The 21,111-nt window shown below is 36.1% G+C and overlaps 2 protein-coding genes across 2 annotated transcripts in view; one reads left to right on the plus strand and one right to left on the minus strand.

Moving 5' to 3' along the window:
• Window positions 1–5,335, minus strand: part of LOC140443162 (probable chitinase 10) — a 57,269-nt gene extending 51,934 nt beyond the window's left edge. The window contains 5 exon segments of the mRNA XM_072534258.1: window positions 74–415; window positions 1,107–1,372; window positions 1,536–1,779; window positions 1,901–2,120; window positions 5,032–5,335. Coding sequence (XP_072390359.1) covers window positions 74–415; window positions 1,107–1,372; window positions 1,536–1,779; window positions 1,901–2,120; window positions 5,032–5,331 — 1,372 coding nt within the window. The 5' untranslated portion in view covers window positions 5,332–5,335.
• The window catches only part of LOC140443612 (annetocin receptor-like), a 720,544-nt gene that overhangs the window by 91,076 nt on the left and 608,357 nt on the right, over window positions 1–21,111 (plus strand). The gene's annotated exons all lie outside the window — the stretch shown is intronic.

Genomic DNA, 21,111 nt, shown 5'->3' on the forward strand with positions numbered 1-21,111 from the left:
TAAATCGTTGAATACTGATATATAACTGATGTAGACAGTTCACAATCAAGAAGAAAGATAAAAATCTACTTACGGTTGGCAAGATATTTATCATGCATCGCAGTATATTTCTCCGCCATCTTTCTCCTATTGGAACATTTCACCTTGAAGGTCCAATCACACATCCCTTTTTCAGCGTGGAAGTTAAGTCCCGGCGGGCAAGTCTGCTCAACCAGGTGGTTATTGAAGCATACGTAGAACTGGTTGCATTGTTCGTGGGGATAGTACGCTCCGCTGTCACAAGAAATGTCTGATGGTGGTTTTACTGAAGCTACGGTTGTACGCCGGGTAGTTGGGGTGGTTTGAGTCTGGCGAGTGGTTTGCCAAGAGGCTGTTGTAGGTTTTTTAGTTGGTTTCTTTGTTGGAGGTTGGCCAGCTGGAATAGTACAATAAAAAATTTTTTTAAAACGTTGTATTTCTAAACTATTAAGTATTTTTCTTCTGTTAAGCACCTTATATAGACTAGTTTTGTAGTACTTTGATTAAACCTTAAAATACCTTGTTTTCTGCTGTTTCTTGAGTATTTTTTGGAAGAGTAAGAAGCCGTTTGAGTCTCAAGTGACTTAAAATTTAAAGATACAAAATAACGCTGTAATATTACATTGTAAATGCCTTACATTTATTAAGTCCTTATGTGTCCCATATCAAATAGAATGTGGCTCTTGACTTAATTCTTTCTAGTCAAATAGTATAATGCTTGAATGTCTTTAATAGTAGTTAAATCTTTTAAGTTTATTTCCTAAGAGTCCCACATTTTACAGCTTAAAAACAATTGTAGAGGTTTTCTTTAGTATCTTTAACTTTTAAGCCATTTTTTAGTTTCTGCATTGCTTTGAGTCTCTTTAATCTGCTTACTCGAGTACTAAGACTAGACTTACTAAGTCGAGTCTCTGTTATTCTCTTGAGTCAAATATCTTATGAATCTTGACTCGACATCTCTTAAATATCTTAAGGCTAACTCTCTTAAATCTCCTGAGCCAATGAAATGACCTTTCAAGTTCATTAAATTTCTTGAGGTTCTTGATTCCCAAACATTTCAAATCTTAAATACTAAAAATTCTACTTACAATTCGTGTCCATACATTTGGCTTCAGCAGGCCAATCGCAAACGTTTTTGATCCTATTCCAATGTAAACCACCTGCGCAGTATTGCTTCTGTAATTCACCAGCTACACATCTATAGAAAGCATTGCAATTCATCGGATCATGCTGGTAATGTCCGGCTTCGCATTTTTTGGCAGTTGGATCTACTTCCGGTCGTACAACAGCTGGTGGTGGAATGATGACGGAACCTTCTGGTGGTATTACAGCGGGTTTCCTTGTTGTAGTCGGTCTGTAATAGTGTTAAAATATTTATTTACTTGAAATAAAATTATTTGTTTATGTTGGTATATTTGGCAGTAGAAAGGTTATTTGTATTTATTGGACTTCTTTTAATTTTCTATATGTTAAGAGTTTATCAATTTAGGAAAAGTAATACAATAGTGGGCACTTACTTGGTAGTTGGTTTTGTAGACATCCACCATGCTTGCGTTGTAGTGGGCTTCTTCGTCGTTTTGGTAACAGTTGTAGTCTTCTGCGTGCTCCACCAAGTGTTTGTTGATGAAGGCGTTTCCCACCAAGCAGTCGTAGATGGTGCTTTGGTAGTTGTTGTTACTTTTGTAGTCCACCAAGGAGCAGTGGTTGTTTTCTGCGTTGTGCTGGTTTGACCTTCATGATGATGGTGTTCGCTAGAAGCACCTGATACACAAATAAAGATATTTATGAGGATTATGAGAGCTGACCAGTTAACCAGTTTACAGATCTTGTATTAAAACAACCCTGAGTACTATAAAGATAAAGAGTAGAGTTGTCATTTTACCTGAGTCAATACCAGTGGTGGTTTCCGGTGGAGCAGGAGTTGAAGGTTGCGGCGGCTTCGTACAATCCGTTTGAGTAGGTTTGTCGGCAATTAAACCCAATTCTCTGTTGAGGCTTTTTAGAAGCGGGAAAGAACCTTCACAGCATCTGTTGTTGAAATCGTCTAGGTCGATAGTCCATGCTACAGCTCCTCCAAAACCTCTGGATTTAATATAGGCGGCCTAGAAATAATAAATAGTTTAAAGCGATATTCACTGCAAGAAGAAAGCTCAGCAAAGAACTAAGAGACCAATTAGACGAAACTGGAGTGAATTTTATGAAGAAAGAAGAAACAATATAACCTTTATTACACTTTAAATGAATAAATTCTCAGAAAAAAGAACTAAGTAGAACAATACAATTGTGGGAACCCACAAAAGTGGATAGAGACACAATATCAATACTCATATTATTGATTTCTAGTGAACAATACTACAATAGATGGATACAACACATTACAACAAGATACAAGATACACGTGTTAGGGATAACGCAGATGATAAAAATAAAACTGGACGGAATATGCTGTGGAGATTAAAAACAATGGGTATTAAATATCCAAAAAATAAATGAAACTGATATACATGATTAAACAGCATCAATCAAGTCGTATCAATCAAAGGAAGAGTAAAAGAACAGGTGATGGAATCTAGGAAGTTTGACAAAAAAATAAAAGATTAAGCAAAAATAGACTAACCAGGTCATATTTATAGAAAGACGTAAAGGAAAATATTATTTTACAACGACCGTCTTTTGTGCTCTCGAAGAAGATGGAGGAATTCTAATTGAAGCTATTTTATACAGTATAGAAATGTTATAAAATATTTATAAATGAATAAAAAAAGCAAATTATTATTAAATTTTATACAATACATTAACATACCAATATTATCAAAATCACTCCGCATTGCATCTTCTATCAGAAACAAAAAACACGAACAAACAAACTGATTGACCGGATAACCTACCTTTTGCTTATATTTACAATTTTGTAGAATTTGTGACTAACTTTTCCGTATCTGAAATTGCGTTTATTTGTTTAAATGAAGGTAATAGGTATTTAATTGCTAATGACTAATTGGGGAAAATATTTGGAAATTGTGAGACAGCATGGTTTCTTGTAAATGTAAGGAGATAGGTAAAGAATCCGGTTTAATATAGATATTTGGGTCAACAAATTTGGTCACTCGGTCACACACAAACACACACACACACACACATATATATACCTATATATATATATAGAAATAAATATCTAAAGCAACTTATAGGAAAACACATACTACTGACAATTGGATTAAATATTGTTGGAGTATTGTTAAAAAAGAAACCTATAAGGAAAATAGTAGGTACGTACAATCAATCTGAACTTAACACCAGAAGAGATTAACCAATACTTTACGAATATAGCAGATATTATATCGACAACAATAGGAATCTCTAAGCATGACATAAACTACTATCTTAGCAGGCTACCTATAGAAGGTCGAGTTCGGTCTTTATGGCCCCAATAGTAGCATCTGAAGTGAAAGAATGCATACCTTCTTCTTCTTCCTATGCCATCCCCATTAACGGAAGTTGGCGACGACATTTTTAAAAGCTTCTCTGTCTTTTGCAACGTGGAATAATTCGTCTACAGTCATGTTTGTCCAGTCTCGAATATTTCGCAGCCATGACTTCCTCTTTCTACCTATTCCCTTTTTGCCATCGACTCTACCCTGCATGATGACCTGCAGAAGACTATATTTATTATTTCTTAGTATGTGTCCAAGGTATGCAGTCTTGCGTACTTTTATCGTTATCAACAATTTTTTGTCTCGACCCAACCTCATCAGCACTTCCTCATTGGTGACCCTGGCAGTCCATGGGATTCTCAACATTCTCCGGTATATCCAAAGTTCAAAGGCTTTATTCTTCTTAACTATTTGCGCTTTTAGTGTCCATGTTTCTACCCCGTACAATAGTTGCGACCAGACGTAACATTCAACAAACCTAAGTCTCAGCGCAGTATTCAGATTTTTGTCACAGAACAATTGTTTGAATTTTAAGAACGCTGCCCTTGCCATTTCTATTCGTACCCGGATCTCTTGGTCTGGATCTAATTCTGTGTTGATGTAAACTCCCAGATATTTATATTTTGTCACTCTCTCTATTTGCTGTCCACCAAGAGTTAGTTGTTCATTATTTATTGGACTCCTTGATACTATCATAAATTTGGTCTTATCTGTGTTGATGTCAAGTCCCATTTGAATGCATTCACTATTTATTGCATCTAGTAAAGTTTGTAGTTCTTCTATACTCTCAGCCATAATTACCGTGTCATCTGCAAATCTCATGTGTTTATGATTTCTCCACCAATTCTTATTCCCTCTTTTCTTTCCCATAAGGCTTTTCTGAATATGACCTGTGAGTACACGTTGAAAAGCGTCGGAGACAAGACGCAACCTTGTATAACCCCTCTCGCAATCGGTATATTATTTGTTTCTATATCGTTCACCTTTACTACTGCTTTCTGCTTCCAGTATATAGCCTTAATAAACTCAATGTCTTTTTTGTCTAAATTGATGTTTTTAATTCATCTATTAACTTCATATGCTGCACTCGGTCAAAGGCCTTCCTAAAGTCTATGAAGCATACTAATGCACTCTTGTTATATTCCCGACATTTCTGCAAGAGTACCGTCAACGCAAATAATGCCTCTCTTGTACCCACAAATGCATACCTACACAAATTAATTAATTCCTGACTGATTACAGTCAGGAAATATTAGAAACATCTAAATCCTGGTTTAACTGTAACAAACTTAAGTTAAACAAGCAGAAAACCCAGAGAATAGTATTTAGTTCTGATAGATGGGTTAAACCATCTGAACCAGTAAAGTTACTAGGTGTTAATGCATTAAGACCGGCATTTTACTCTTATAAGAGACATCAGTATTAAAAAATATGCTTATATTAGATCTAAAAACGCGATTGTCACGATAGAGTAAGGGCATCTACACGCTGGACAAATCAGAATAAATTAAACTCTTCTAGCTCAGAACATAAAAGAAGCCCATGTCTTGTCCATTATTGTAATGACGAAACAACTTACCTTTTCTTTTACAGACATCACATCCTCGTATCCCACCCACTGGTCAACATTATAGGCGTACGGTCCACTTTCCATGTTGCTCCTATGTGCTGTCCATCGTTGATTCTTAATTCTATTACATATTTCGTAATAGGCTAACAATCCAGGTTGCCTCGTGTACTCTCCTGGCTCTCCTGGTCCGTTACTGGGAGCGCCTTCGGCATATCCGCTTTTTTTCATTAGGCTAAACGATTGGCCGTAGAATGGTATACCTAGGAGAAGTTTTTGGCGAGGAGCTCCTTTGGAAACTAAGTATTCCATTGTGAAGTTCTGTAAAAGTTTAATTTTAAGATAAAAAGAGTACAACATATCAAAAGTTTAGTTAAAAAACATCCTTCGATTAAATTCCGAAGCTAATAATACCAAAATGACGTTTTCGTTTATAAAAACTATATTTTTTTCATTTAAAAGATGTAATATATTGCTAATTTAACTTATTTTCATATAATAAGTAACCTCTGACAACGCGGCACTCTAAGGTTAGAAAATATCTTAAATTCATCTATTTTATCAGTTAATAGTAATAAAAATAGCCTTTATGTAGTTTCTATAGTAAAATTCCACTATTTGGAAGAGTGATTTCATCGTTTAAACGCCGAATGTTCTTAAATTTAAATGTACTCAGCGGCCCCCGAAAACTACCCGTTTAATTTGCGTTTTCTCATCGGAAATCATAGAATGTATAATTAGTACATTTATGTGTGCTTCTCTATAGCAGACGTAACCACAAGATGCCGTACAGTGTAGCCGATTCTTGTTGACAAGTAGCAGTTATTGTCATACAGACCTGAATTCTTCGACGCAGCGATTATTACCGACATAAAAATTCCAAAAAAATGAGTTTTTTCAATAGTCAAAATTGAGCACAAAATTGTATTGAAATAAATTTTATTTACATGTTCAGTTTTGTTTAATAAAATAAAAATTGATATGTTACATTTCATTTCCATTCCGTTTCAAAAACTTGGCAACTTGGGAATTTGTAAAGCATCGTAGCGGTAATACCACCGCACCTGCCGAAGCAAGAAACGTTCATTTACATAGGCGGTGCTGGCGGGAGTGCTTCTGTTGCCTTTTGTCATTATATTTTTTGCGGTTGAAGTTTGTGGTGATAATCCTAGCGTTATTGGAGTTTGTCGTTTTTTAGTAAATTTTTAATTATATTCTGTGATTATTAAAATATAATGGACGAACAACCGAGTTGTTCCAAAAGAAGACAGCAAAATGTTAACGTCAGAAGAGAAGGTAGTGATAGGAAGGTAGTGAAGGAATTGAATTGCATGATGCAGAAAAATTTCATCAAATATTAGCCAAGCGGTCCATATTTGTAGCAGTTTAACAAAAGTATCCATAAGCTGTATTTATCATGTGCCTAAAAATACATCGGAAAATAAAAAGCAAGTAAAACGTAAAACTAGAGGTAGAAAACACATTGTTTTGGATGACGAGACAAGACATTTTATTTTCGGAGTAAAATTTTAACACTGAAAAAATGTCTCAAGGGCTCGAAAATAATTACTTTTTACCCAAGATATCTCGTAGAGTATTAATCAGAACTATGCGCGAAATGAACTTTCCATATGTAAAAACAGAAAAAGTGTGTTATTAGAAAAAAAAAATATATTTTGTGGAGAAGAAAATATTTTAAAGAAATACGCACACTTCGCAGCGTTGAACGGAAAACCTATTATTTGGATGAAACCTGGATTAACGAAGGTCATACAGTTGGAAAAGATTGGCAAGATTTAAATGTCAAAGGTAAACGCGAAGCATTTATAGAACTAAAAGCTCCATCAGGAAAGGGACGACGTTTAATCATTATCCACATAGGAAGTGATACAGGGTTCCTTGATGATGGTTTGCTTCAATATGAGTCAAGAAAAACAGGAGATTGTCATGAAGAAATGACTTCCGAGGTATTTGAACGCTGGTTTAAGAGAATCTTAACAAAATTAGAACCTGGTTAGGTCACGTCAATAGACGTTTTAGCGTAACTTCCGCAACAGCCGGGTAGCATCAATAAGCTTTCTGTAAATTTATTGGTTTTTTATAGCTTTTTGTAACAATAAAACACTGAACACTTTGTTTTCAAAACTTCCACAAAATGTATCATAAAATCCTATCACTACAGCTGTTTCGGCAGAGTACATTTCTCAAGTGATCTATTTTTGGTATGCATTTACACATTATAATCTTTAACCATATAGGTTGAGGAGGGGAGAACTGTTTGTCTCAAGTTGGTTAAAGACTATAAAGTGGTTTAGTTAAAGACTATAAAGTGTAAATGCATACCAAAAATAGATCACTTGAGAAAGGCACTCTGCCGAAACAGCTGTAGTGATAAGATTTTATAATAAATTTTGTGGAAGTTTTGAAAACAAAGTTTTCAGTGTTTTATTGTTACATAAAATGAATTTCCATCACGTAACGGTCGAATCCATCAATTATAGCTTTTTGCTTATGGCATTCTGTATTTTTAGGGGAATGTAGGGAATAAACCACAAAATATATTCAAATGTTTAATTTACTGACGTTTCGATCTCTATAGAGAGACCGTTTTCAAATATATAAATGATAGATATATTTTTTATCGCTTTTTGCTTGTGGAATTCTGTATTTTTAGGGAGAATTTTGAAAATAAGCCACAATGTATCTATTTACATGGTTAATTTACTGACGTTTCAATCTCTATTCCAGAGAACGTTTTTGTAACAATCGTGTATCTCTTTGAAAACGGTCTTTGGATATAGAGATCGAAACGTCAGTAAAAACCTATAAATACATTTATATTGTGGCCTATTTTAAAGAAATGATATTTAAAAAATATAATCTAATTAACGTTGAAATAAAAGTAAGTGTACGCCACTGGATTTTCATACGTCTTTCCCCACTTCTCTGCCTTCAAACGATGAAATCACTCTTCCAAATAGTGGAATTATAGTATAACAATAAATATCCTCATTTTTTTATTTAATGTGTCTTGCAATCCCTTTTTCATTCAAAATTGTATCTTGCACAAGGAAAGAGAGGAAAGAGAGGAAAGAGAGAGGACAGGTAACGTCCATTTAATAAACCTTCGAAAAGTGAAGTCAGTTTACATGTGACAGTATGTTTTGGTGCCCTTACGTTTCCCATTACTACATCTCGCAGGGTTACCAGGTCTACTGATTTTTCAGTAGATCTACTGATTTCAACTCCAATTTACTGATTTACTGAAATACTATATGGATCTACTAAAAAATATGTAATGATAAAATTATGTTCAAAAAGTGATCATTAGGTCAGTGTTCAATTATAAATTAAAAAAAAAATCTATTTATAGTTATATATCCATTATTTTCAATCTACTGAAGAAATAAAATATGACCTGGCAACTTTTTTGGTGCCAGTTTAAGCTTCAGTCCATTTCATACGATTACGCGTCCCCTCTCTTTCCTTGTCTAAGTTTTAATCAAGTGTTACGTTCCAAATTTAAAGTAAAAAGTCCCACCTCTATTTTATCAAAATTTAAATAATTCAGGACGTGTAAGAGCGGTTGCCTATAATATATTATAAGCAAGGTGGCGAAAATGAAATTAGTAATTTTCAAATAGGGGTAATGTCTGGCAAATTGTGCTGAAGTTAAGGGAACACGTCCTCTTTTTTGTGAAGAAACTAATGTAGATCGTTCTTTCTAGAGTTATCTTGGAAGAATTGGGATCATAAAATTGAAATTTTTGAATCTCGGTATTATTCGGTGACCTCCGTGTGTCAAGTTGTCAAGTGTTCGGAAAGACGACGGAAAGAAAGTGATTCCAGGTTTGACGGTGTAACTGAAAGGTTGGGCTAGATTAAAAACGGCATTTTGTTTTTTTGCTTTTGCTGCTGTTCCATGTGGGATCTGGACTAGTCCGAACCGTGTGGATATTCAAGGGGATTTGCTGCCTTCGTGGAAGGGTTTTTTTTTTTGGAATATCCACAATTTCGCTAAAAAAAGCGGATCTACAGTACACGTGAATACCGGGAGTCGTATTTAGATCAAGAAATTAGCCTTAATCACGAGTCCAAATAGCCGGCTACGCTTCGGTCCAATTTGGGATATTTCAAACCCCTAATCTGGCTAAGAAGGGTGAGTGTTAGAACATTTCGTTTTTAATTAATTAAAAAGTTGTAGTTATTTTTTTATCCCATCTCTAAAAAGCTATTCACATTTTTATCAGTTTTCATACATTCAAGTTCGGAGACAAGTTTTTTTTGTATTGCTCCATTATCGCCAAAAGGCAGATAAACAAAGTGTTAAAATCAATATATTTATTTCCAAATAATTATTTTAGACACAGATGGTAATTAATGTTTTCTTGCTTCAGGGTTGGTTTGTTTGTTTTTTTCTGCTTCTTCTTCTTCGTATTTTTCCGTCTGGCTGTAATTTTCAACTTTTCAACATTGTCACACAAGTCTATGTACATCGGCAATCGTATGGGATTTTGGATTGAAGACACGCTGAACTATAACTGGAATTCCACGCGGTGAAGTATATGAAAATTCGAGGTATGGATCGATAATTAATTTTCAACGGAAGATTTAAGCACCGTCTAATTTGGTTTGCGGAATACAATAGTTTTTTTTAAAGATTATTTGCTGTTAGTTTTTATTTTCATATTTACAAATACTTTACAGATTTTTTTTTAAAGATAATTTGCGGTTTATTTTATTAATTCAATATTTACACATACCTATTTTAATTTTGTAAACTGCGTCTAAGGGGGGGTTATATATTTGAGATTTATTTTTTTATATTATTTTCTGCGCACGCACTTGAGCTCACGTGGTGTCCTATTTGCGTTAATTATTTTTTTTGGTTGGTATTGAACCGCACACCCCTTAGCGTCCGGTACTTTTGATACGTCCTACCTTTCATTTTGTTCTGTTAAATAGAAATAACTTATGAATTTTTGTTAGGCAAGCAGAAGCCGCATTTTTATATTATTTTTTTATTAAGCCTATGGTAAAGTTAAATAATATTGTAATATGTAATATGTATGTATTTATTTTCAACTATCTTGGGAATCTATTTATTAAAATTGACTAAATTCTAATCTGACAATTTCATTTATTTTTTTATTTATTCAGGTTGTATACTGTTACTTAGTATTTTAGTAGTAAACCTATTGGTAAGTTGGTGGTTTATTGAATAGCAACGTAGGGAAGGCTGTGGGCCAATTTACCTGGCGCCCCTGATATAACTTCGGATTTTTTTTGTTTTGTGGACCGCACGACCATCTCCACTGTTTTGTCTAGCCGCGAGCCATTCCCAGACTGTCACCGTATAGTACTTTTCTTTCCGGGTGTACGTCTGATTTATATTTGGTACATTTTGTAATTTTTTTATTTTATATAGATTCGGTTTTGTACGCCACATATTTTGGCGCCCAACGTGGGGCCCTTAATTAATTAACCTTTTTTTTGTCAACCCCTTGTGTAGATTCCTTTTAATTAGTTAACCTAACGTGTTTGGGCTTTAATTGACTAACTTTGATTTATTTACTTTACCACTGGTTTTGCACTTAGTAGTAGTCTTAGAACTTCGTGTTTAGTGAAAGTGTATGCCAAGAAGTGCTTACTAGTTTTTTTTTGTGTGACGTGAAGTTGGAAGAAGCCAAAAATGGAACTTAAAAGAAGATACTTTGAAGTGATGTTGTGGAACTTAGAAGAATTATGGATATATTAGGACTTTGAAATATTTCTATTTCAGTTGGAGTTCAAATTTATTTTTTTTGAGAAGTTGGACTTCGAAATTCTACATTGTGGTTTAACTTACTTATGTTAGGGAATGTAAAATCTTTTTTTGAGATTATGTTGTGACTTGTAATTTGTTCTGAAACAATGAAATTTTGAAAATCTTTTGTAAAATTTTATAGATTGAATAAAGCGACTATTACTTTTATTTTGCTTTTGGTTTGCTCCCATTAATAAAGTAAACTGTACCTGTGTGTTAATATTTTTACTTATATCTTGATTTTGTTTGAATATTTGCTCCTTTCGGTTGATACATTTTTTTTAAATTTTGAACTTTGGCAAGATGGTGCGAAAACTTGTACCCAACTACTTAAGGAAAGAGGAACTGGAATATGAACTCAAAATTCGTGGAGTGTCTACTGGCACTGTTGAGTCTATGAGGTCTAGTCTGTCTGATGCACTTAGTCGTGAGGCAGCAAATGAAAGCTTTAGATATCCTGAGCACCCATTCACCTTTTCACAGGATAAAACTGCAATCGAGACTAAACTTGCGGAGCTGAATACGGCTGTTGGAAAGTTTGCCGGAACTCCTACTTGTGCTGAGTCCTTGAGATTGCGGACACAGATTAACCATGTCTTGGGGAGAATTGATCTTATGGTATTGCCAACAGGTGATGATGCAGACGCAGCCCAGGTTGTTAAGTCAGACTTTCTTGCTGAGATTTTGAAGTTGTCACAGGATTTACATGATAAGCAGCATCCAATCGGATCTGGTTCGGTACCAGTAGCGCTCGATGTGATTTCGGTTTTAAATCAGTCTTTTCAGGCAGGGGTAGGACAAGTTCATGCTTCTTCTCCTGGAGCGATGTCACAAGCTGGTAATAATGTTTTTTCAGGGTCTGTCTCTAGTTTTTCTTCTGGGATGATACTTCCTCATAAATGGGGAATAGAAAAGTTTTCAGGTTCTGCTAGGGGTATGTCTATTTCTGCATTTTTTGAGATGGTGAATGAATTGAGTCTCGCTCGTCATGTACCAGATAGTATACTTTTGGAATCAGGTATAGATTTATTTTCGGATAAAGCCTATCAGTTTTATAAAGATGTTCGTCTACGTGTAGGGAGTTGGGCTGAATTAGTTGAAGAGTTTCGTAGGGAGTACCTGTCAGCTCACCATGGGGAAGCGCTTTTTGAAGAGCTTCGGAGGAGAACTCAGCATTCGTCTGAGACTATTGGAGTTTACTTGGCAATAATGAATAGTTACTTTAATCGCTTGCGTTGTCATGTTCCAGAGGAAGTTAAATTGTCTATAGTTATTAGGAATTTGCATCCGTTCTATCAAGATAGATTACGTGATCCTTTGCCAGCTACCTTGGAGGAACTTCGTGTTCTATGTCGCAGTATGGAGGAAAGACGTGATTGTATTAGGAACTATGTTGAACCGAATAGTAGGAAAATGAATACTTTGGAAAAGGACCTAGCTTATATCAGTGTGGATGCTGAAAGTTTTAGTAGTGTTAGTGAGGGTCCTGTTGCTTCATCCGAATCGGAGTCGGCTAGAGGAAAGTTTAGCACTTTAGTCTGTTATCGTTGTAATCAGTCAGGCCATAAGGCAGTAGGGTGTCTAATGAAGAAGGAGGCTGTTCACTGTTTTAAGTGTAAGAAAGAAGGGTTTACAGTCAGAACTTGTCCTTCGTGTAATTCGGGAAACGGAAGGAAGCGCACCTAACTGGTCGAAGAGGTGTTGCCGACGTTGACTCGACCAACCTACGTCCTATTTTAGACTTTATTTTACATCATTCCGAAGGAGATGAACGTCCATATTTGAAAGTTAAAGTCTTAGGAAAGGAAATTTTGGGATTATTGGATTCTGGTGCTTCAAAGACCATTGTAGGAAGAACTGGTTGGAAATTTTTACAAAACTTGGGTTTAGAGTTGGATACTTCGAAGAAGACCGTTTGTAGAGTGGCGAATGGTCAGATGTGTGAATCGTTGGGGGAATGTTTAGTACCTTTCATGGTTAGGGATCGCTTGCGTGTCTTGCCAGTATTAGTTATTTTGGACGTACCGCACATTCTGATTTTAGGATCTGATTTTTGGCGTGTTATGGGTATCGTTCCAGATTTGAGGCATAACGAATGGTATTTTTCGGACGCTCCAGCAATGGTAGGTTCAGTGGATCATCTCCGAGGTCAAACTATTTTGACCGATGCAGAGAAGTCGCAATTGGATGAAGTTATTAATAGAAGTCGTGAACTAATGGGCACTTCTCTTGGTTGTACTGATGTCACTGAGCATGTGATTGTTTGTAAATCTGCACCCATAAAACAACGTTACTATCCTGTATCCCCAGTAATCCAAAGCCATATTGATAAAGAGCTAGAAGATATGTTGGCGAAAGGAGTAGTGGAGCGATCGAATAGTGCTTGGTCGTCCCCGATTCTCTTGGTGAAGAAAAAGGTTCCAGAAGGTGAAGAACCAAAATGGAGGTTCTGCGTAGACTATCGAAAGCTTAATGCCGTAACAGAGAGGGATGGCTACCCATTACCGTACATCTCTAATATTTTAAATAAATTGAAGAACGCGCATTATCTTTCCACCATAGACATTAAGTCGGCGTATTGGCAGGTACCTGTTGCTAAGGCTTCCAGGCCTTATACTGCTTTTACGGTTCCTGGTCGAGGTCTTTTTCAGTTTTGCAGAATGCCTTTTGGATTACATAATGCCCCGGCTACATGGCAGAGGTTGATAGATCGTGTCCTCGGTCCGGAGTTGGAACCCTATGTTTTTACTTACTTGGATGACGTGGTCATCGTGACAAAGTCTATTGAAGAACATGTAAGGATCTTAGAGGAAGTCTTTAGACGCTTGAGAGAAGCTAAGTTAACCGTTAGCTGGGATAAATGTCAATTTTGTAGACCGGAACTAAAGTATTTGGGTCATGTGGTTGATAGGAATGGACTACATGTTGATGGTGATAAGGTCAAGGCTATGCTACGTATCCCAACACCCACATCCGTCAAGGAAGTTCGTAGCATCATAGGCACATTTTCCTGGTATCGAAGATTTATTCCTTCCTTTGCGACACTACTAGCTCCAATTACAGCGATATTGAAGAAAGGAAGAAAATTCAATTGGACCCCGAGTTGTGAAGAATCTTTTCAGAAAATAAAAGAATGTCTAGTTTCTGCTCCGATACTTAATTGTCCTGACTACAATTTGCCTTTTGTTGTCCAATGTGATGCCTCAGGATATGGAGTGGGCGCCGTGTTATTGCAGCCAGGCCCGGATGGTGACGAAGTAATTAGTTTCCTGAGCAGATCATTAACGCGTCAAGAAAGGAATTTTTCCACGACGGAACGGGAATGTTTAGCTGTGTTATGGGCAGTCGAAAAACTGCGTCCTTATTTGGAGGGTGTTCCTTTTACGGTCGTGACTGATCACGCATCCCTCGTATGGCTTCAAAATTTGAAGGATCCTACTGGAAGATTAGCTCGATGGGCGGTAAGATTGCAACAATATGACTTTAAGATTGTGCATCGGAAAGGAAAAGAACATGTTGTCCCCGATTTGTTATCTCGGTCAGTTCCCGTGCTTGATATGGTTGAAGAGGTTGTACCGCTTCCTAGTGGTGATAGTTGGTATGATAAACTTTGTAGAAAAATCGAGTCTAATCCCTTGAAGTATCCTCAGTGGAGAATGTCTGGTGGCAAACTTTATAAATACATCCGTCCCAGTCATGGATTTTTGGTCGAGGAAGTGGACAATTGGAAGGAAGTCGTTCCTAAGGGTCAACGATTGGAAGTGCTGAAGTTGTGTCATGATAGTCCTTTAGCAGGTCATATGGGGATCCTGAAAACTTATAAGCGTATTAACGAGAAGTATTTTTGGCCGAAACTGCGGAGTGATGTATCTCGTTACGTTGGACGTTGCTCACTGTGTGCCATGCATAAGGTGGAACAAGGTAAGCCCAAAGGCTTTATGACTCCTCAACCTAAAGCTACTCAACCATGGGAGATAGTAGCAACCGATCTTATGGGACCTTTCCCAAGATCAACTCAAGGCTATAAGTTTATCTTAGTGGTAATGGATGTGTTTAGTAAATTTTCTTTGGTATTTCCGTTGCGATCCTCAAAAGCCGTGCATGTCGTTAAGAAAATAGAAGAAGAAGTTTTTCTCGTATTTGGAGTTCCACGTCTGTTACTATGTGATAATGGTGTCCAGTATACTTCGGGTATTTTCAAGAAAATGATGGAAACCTATGGTGTCTCAGTTCGTTATAATGCGTTGTATCATCCACAGTGCAATCCATCTGAACGCTATAACCGAACCCTTAAAACAATGATGGCAACTTATATAGCTGACAACCATAGGAAGTGGGATGAAAATTTGGCCAAACTAGCATGTGCTACGCGCACTGCATACCACGAGTCGACTGGTCAAGATCCCTACTTCATAAATTTCGGTCGGAAGATGGTAGTGGATGGACGAGATTTTTCCCGAAAGGACAAACTCGGAGACCCGGAGGACGAAGTAGCTAAAATGGGATATCCAGGTGGACTCCAGGAATTATTTGTTGATGTTAGAAAACGTTTAGATAAAGCTTCGGCTAAGTGTGAGAAGACCTATAATCTACGGAGACGTCCAGAGGAATTTCAGCCCCATCAGTCAGTATGGCGGAGAAATTTTGTGTTGTCAGATGCCGCTAAATATTTCACGAAAAAGTTAGCTCCTAGATGGACAGGACCCTACTTCGTGAAGAAGAAAGTTTCCCCCTGGACATATAGTTTAGAGGATGAAAATGGCAAGGATCAAGGTATTTGGAATATTAAGGATTTAAGGATTAGTAACCCGACTGGTGATCCCGATAGGATTTAGGTCGGAGTAGAACGGACTAGCAAAGTTTTGTCTAGTTTAAGTAAATTTAGTTAGTCTTCTGAAATTGGTTGTATTTATTTTTTTTTGTTGTGTCCGTGAAGGATGACTGAGTGTTGGCTATGATCGGTTCTTAGGATGTATTTGGATGGTCAACCGATTCGTTTTTTTTTGTGTTAGGTAGCCAATACGAAGTCGTAGGGTTGCGGTAGCCTTAATTTCTTTTGATTTATGGAATTGAATGTCACTTAGGTTTGGTCAGAAATATGTTGTCTTCGATGATATGGCGTTGGGATTTGTTTTGATGTTAGTAAGCCATTCTATTTAATTGGGATTTTTTCGAAGCCACATAATTATGTTTTGGTGAATCTTGTTTTATAATAGCTTAGTTTTGGATGATTCACTAAATTTCGTTGTATACGGATTTAAATTCTGGAAGACCTATCTCATTTTTATTTTAATGAACAATTGGAATTACACTACTGTTTCGGTAGATGTTTCTCGCAGTATCAGTAAGAGTGGAATGGTGGAGAGTTTCTTATGGACTCATGTTATGCGAGGTATAGTGAAGTACTAGCGATGCCCCAGAGCTGGGAGGTCGCGAATAAGGGCAACATCCAGTAACCGACCTAATCAGTGTTGTCAGATTGACGTTGGAATTTGAAACTATTCTACTTGATCTCATACGATGAGAGATGACTGTTGTGTGGAAGTGGAGTAAGTGTTGTAAGTAAGTTGTTGCTTTGTGCGTGTGGTTTGAGATTGGTATGTCTTTCGTTGTCCAAGTACTTGCGCACGGTGAAGACGGTGTGGATGATGATTGTGTTGTGGACTTCGCTCGGAGTTTAGGTAGTGCGTCGCTAGCGCGAGGGAAAATTTTCTTCGTCTAGTTTTTCCTCGTAAATTTTCCTCTGGGAAAGGGAGGTGTTGTTACGTTCCAAATTTAAAGTAGGAAGTCCCACCTCTATTTTATCAAAATTTAAATAATTCAGGACGTGTAAGAGCGGTTGCCTATAATATATTATAAGCAAGGTGGCGAAAATAAAATTAGTAATTTTCAAATAGGGGTAATGTCTGGCAAATTGTGCTGAAGTTAAGGGAACACGTCCTCTTTTTTGTGAAGAAACTAATTTAGATCGTTCTTTCTAGAGTTATCTTGGAAGAATTGGGATCATAAAATTGAAATTTTTGAATCTCGGTATTATTCGGTGACCTCCGTGTGTCAAGTTGTCAAGTGTTCGGAAAGACGACGGAAAGAAAGTGATTCCAGGTTTGACGGTGTAACTGAAAGGTTGGGCTAGATTAAAAACGGCATTTTGTTTTTTGCTTTTGCTGCTGTTCCATGTGGGATCTGGACTAGTCCGAACCGTGTGGATATTCAAGGGGATTTGCTGCCTTCGTGGAAGGGTTTTTTTTTTGGAATATCCACAATTTCGCTAAAAAAAGCGGATATACAGTACACGTGAATACCGGGAGTCGTATTTAGATCAAGAAATTAGCCTTAATCACGAGTCCAAATAGCCGGCTACGCTTCGGTCCAATTTGGGATATTTCAAACCCCTAATCTGGCTAAGAAGTATGAGTGTTAGAACATTTCGTTTTTAATTAATTAAAAAGTTGTAGTTATTTTTTTTATCCCATCTCTAAAAAGCTATTCACATTTTTATCAGTTTTCATACATTCAAGTTCGGAGACAAGTTTTTTTTTTGTATTGCTCCATTATCGCCAAAAGGCAGATAAACAAAGTGTTAAAATCAATATATTTATTTCCAAATAATTATTTTAGACACAGATGGTAATTAATGTTTTCTTGCTTCAGGGTTGGTTGGTTTGTTTGTTTTTTTTCTGCTTCTTCTTCTTCGTATTTTTCCGTCTGGCTGTAATTTCCAACTTTTCAACATTGTCACACAAGTCTATGTACATCGGCAATCGTATGGGATTTTGGATTGAAGACACGCTGAACTATAACTGGAATTCCACGCGGTGAAGTATATGAAAATTCGAGGTATGGATCGATAATTAATTTTCAACGGAGGATTTAAGCGCCGTCTAATTTGGTTTGCGGAATACAATAGTTTTTTTTTAAAGATTATTTGCTGTTAGTTTTTATTTTCATATTTACAAATACTTTACAGATTTTTTTTTAAAGATAATTTGCGGTTTATTTTATTAATTCAATATTTACACACACCTATTTTAATTTTGTAAACTGCGTCTAAGGGGGGGGTTATATATTTGAGATTTATTTTTTTATATTATTTTCTGCGCACGCACTTGAGCTCACGTGGTGTCCTATTTGCGTTAATTATTTTTTTTGGTTGGTATTGAACCGCACACCCCTTAGCGTCCGGTACTTTTGATACGTCCTACCTTTCATTTTGTTCTGTTAAATAGAAATAACTTATGAATTTTTGTTAGGCAAGCAGAAGCCGCATTTTTATATTATTTTTTTATTAAGCCTATGGTAAAGTTAAATAATATTGTAATATGTAATATGTATGTATTTATTTTCAACTATCTTGGGAATCTATTTATTAAAATTGACTAAATTCTAATCTGACAATTTCATTTATTTTTTTATTTATTCAGGTTGTATACTGTTACTTAGTATTTTAGTAGTAAACCTATTGGTAAGTTGGTGGTTTATTGAATAGCAACGTAGGGAAGGCTGTGGGCCAATTTACCTGGCGCCCCTGATATAACTTCGGATTTTTTTTGTTTTGTGGACCGCACGACCATCTCCACTGTTTTGTCTAGCCGCGAGCCATTCCCAGACTGTCACCGTATAGTACTTTTCTTTCCGGGTGTACGTCTGATTTATATTTGGTACATTTTGTAATTTTTTTTATATAGATTCGGTTTTGTACGCCACAGTGTTATGGCAGTTTGTATCCCCTAATAAGATTAGTGGAGACTGTATCTGATGTAGTAAATTAGTTACCTCTTGTATTTGGCTTTCCTTTGGGTGTGGAATATATATATATATTACAAATGTTTAATTTCATTTTGTATATCGCCTGAACTGCAACGGCTTCGAGATTGGTATTTAGATTAATAGGCTTAGCTTCAATATCATTTCTGACAAAGATAGCCATGCCCCCACTGGCGTGTTCTGAACTCCTATTTTTTAGAAAGGTAGTATAATTTTTTTAGGTTTATTACAGAATTCTCTTTGAAGTGAGTTTCGTGTATACACAGTATTAGTGGAGAATATTTTTGAATTAATAGTTTGAGTGATTCAAGGTGAGCGAAATACCCATTTGGGTTCCATTAAAGGATTAGTGATTTATGCATCGGATTTTTCGGTCTCTTCCGTTGAAGATGTGTGAGTGGGGTTAAGTTTTTTTTTTTTAATCTGGTAATGTTTTTTAATTTAGAGTTGTGAGAGTAACAATGAAGAAAGTTAAGGATATCGGTTAATTCGGAAGGTTCATTTGAGTAGTTCTTTGAGATAGTTTCAGGATGTTTAGCATGAAGAGTATTAACTAGAAAGTCACATATTTCATTAAAATTTAATATGAATGGAGGTGATCGGTTTTCAGTTTTGTCTTTTATCAATTCTAGAGAACAAAATAATGTCGTCATTAGAAGTTTTAGTTTGCTTTTTAGGTTTTTTTAGTTTATGTGTGATAGGAGGAGAAAAGATTAGTGACTCCGTTTCTGGATTATTTTGGTCGATGTCAGGTGAGGATGAGATTTGTCTTTTAACTTGAGTAGATACTTGAGTAAGTTGTTTATTAATATTAACTGAAGGTTGCAGAGTTACAGTTTCAGCAGGATTATTAATATTATTTAGATTTGGTGATATTGTTGCTTTTGGTAAGGAGGGTTGACTTGCGTTTTCTATAGTTTCAGTTATGCTGGCATTCGTTTCCATGTTTTGTTGTATTTCAGGATCTCTATCATCTGTTTCAGGTGTCGTATTTGGAAAGGATTCTGAGGGTACGTTTGAGGAGTTAGCAGTTGTTATGATGGGACAATCTGTATCGTTATGTCCAATAGTCTTGCACTTAGAGCAGTTTAGTCCATCAATAGAGAGAAATAAACGATAAGTTTTATTGTGGAAGACATTGAAGGAGTCAGGAATGGAGGTATTATCCAGGGGCGAAATAAATACTTGCCGTCTGAAGCTTAGGACGTGGCTATATTCAGTTTCTGTCATACCCACTTATAGAAAAGTCATCTTGGAAACTGCAGTGATGCCTAATTTTTGTAATTCTGCTTCAATGATATTGTTTGGAATTGAAGGACATATGTTAGAAATTACAAGTCGTTGTGCTGGTGTGATTAATCTTCTTATCTCTATTTCTGACTCATTTATATTAATATATTTGTAGGAATGAAGAAGCATATCGACTATGTTTTTGGTAGAGAGGTAGATACATATTCTGTTGTTTGGAATTATCGATGCAAACAAGACGTTACGTGGACCAACGAGTGATCCAATTGCTACGATGTAATTGTGGATTTTGATGCCTTCGATACTGGAGAGTACTACTGCTTGGTCCTCTGTTGGGTGTTTGAACGTATTTACTACATTGGAATAAGTATTTTTTGGTGTATTTGAAGTAGAAGTAGTCATATTGTTAATTGAAGTCATTTTTATTTTGTAGGTTGAACTTGATTCGAATTGTATAGGTTATATTTACTATTGTAATATCTTATATAAAGGTTTTTTGTTACTCACGTCGGGTTGAGTCGATTGGTATCAACACTGCACTATTGTTTGTTAATAGTATTTAAGGATATCAAATTTTTGTTCCGTATTTTACGTTTAAAACTTGAAAAATAACAGAGCGGTTTTAAACGTAGTATAATCATGCCACTGTCAGGGCCGTCTCCTTACAATACTTTTATTCTGTCAATCAAGTATATTTTCGGTTACAAAATAGTTTGCAAATTTATCTCGAGTTGATTGTGCTGTTTGTACTCCCCGATTTAAATTCGTGTTTACTCTCATACTATCTTCGAATCTTCGAAGCCTGTAATTTCTAGGGTATCGTCATATAAATATTCATGTTTTCTTCTTCTTCATGTACCTTGTCCTTTCAGAAGGTTGGTTACCATCATAGCTATCTTAATTTTATTCACTGCCACCCTAAATAGCATGCTTGTATTAACACCATACCAATCTCGCAAGTTCTTTAACCATAAGGTTCTTCTTCGTCCTGGACTACGTTTGCCTGCTATTTTTCCTTGCATGATATTTTGTAGCAACCTATTAGTCCAAGATCCCAGAGCGATCAGACATAACTTATTTTCACACAGATGAAACCTTAGAGTTTGAGTAGCGTCTCGTGTGCTTGAATACTTGCGTATTTATGAAACTTGCTGAGTGACACCTGGGCAGGTACCAGGTGAGAAAGGTAACTAAAAATAAGAGCTATTTAACTTAAATTTACATAACTGACTTTTATACATATTTTGTAGAATATTATTTTAAAAATACTGTAA

Source organism: Diabrotica undecimpunctata, chromosome 6, assembly GCF_040954645.1.
Source record: "Diabrotica undecimpunctata isolate CICGRU chromosome 6, icDiaUnde3, whole genome shotgun sequence".
NCBI lineage: Eukaryota > Metazoa > Arthropoda > Insecta > Coleoptera > Chrysomelidae > Diabrotica > Diabrotica undecimpunctata.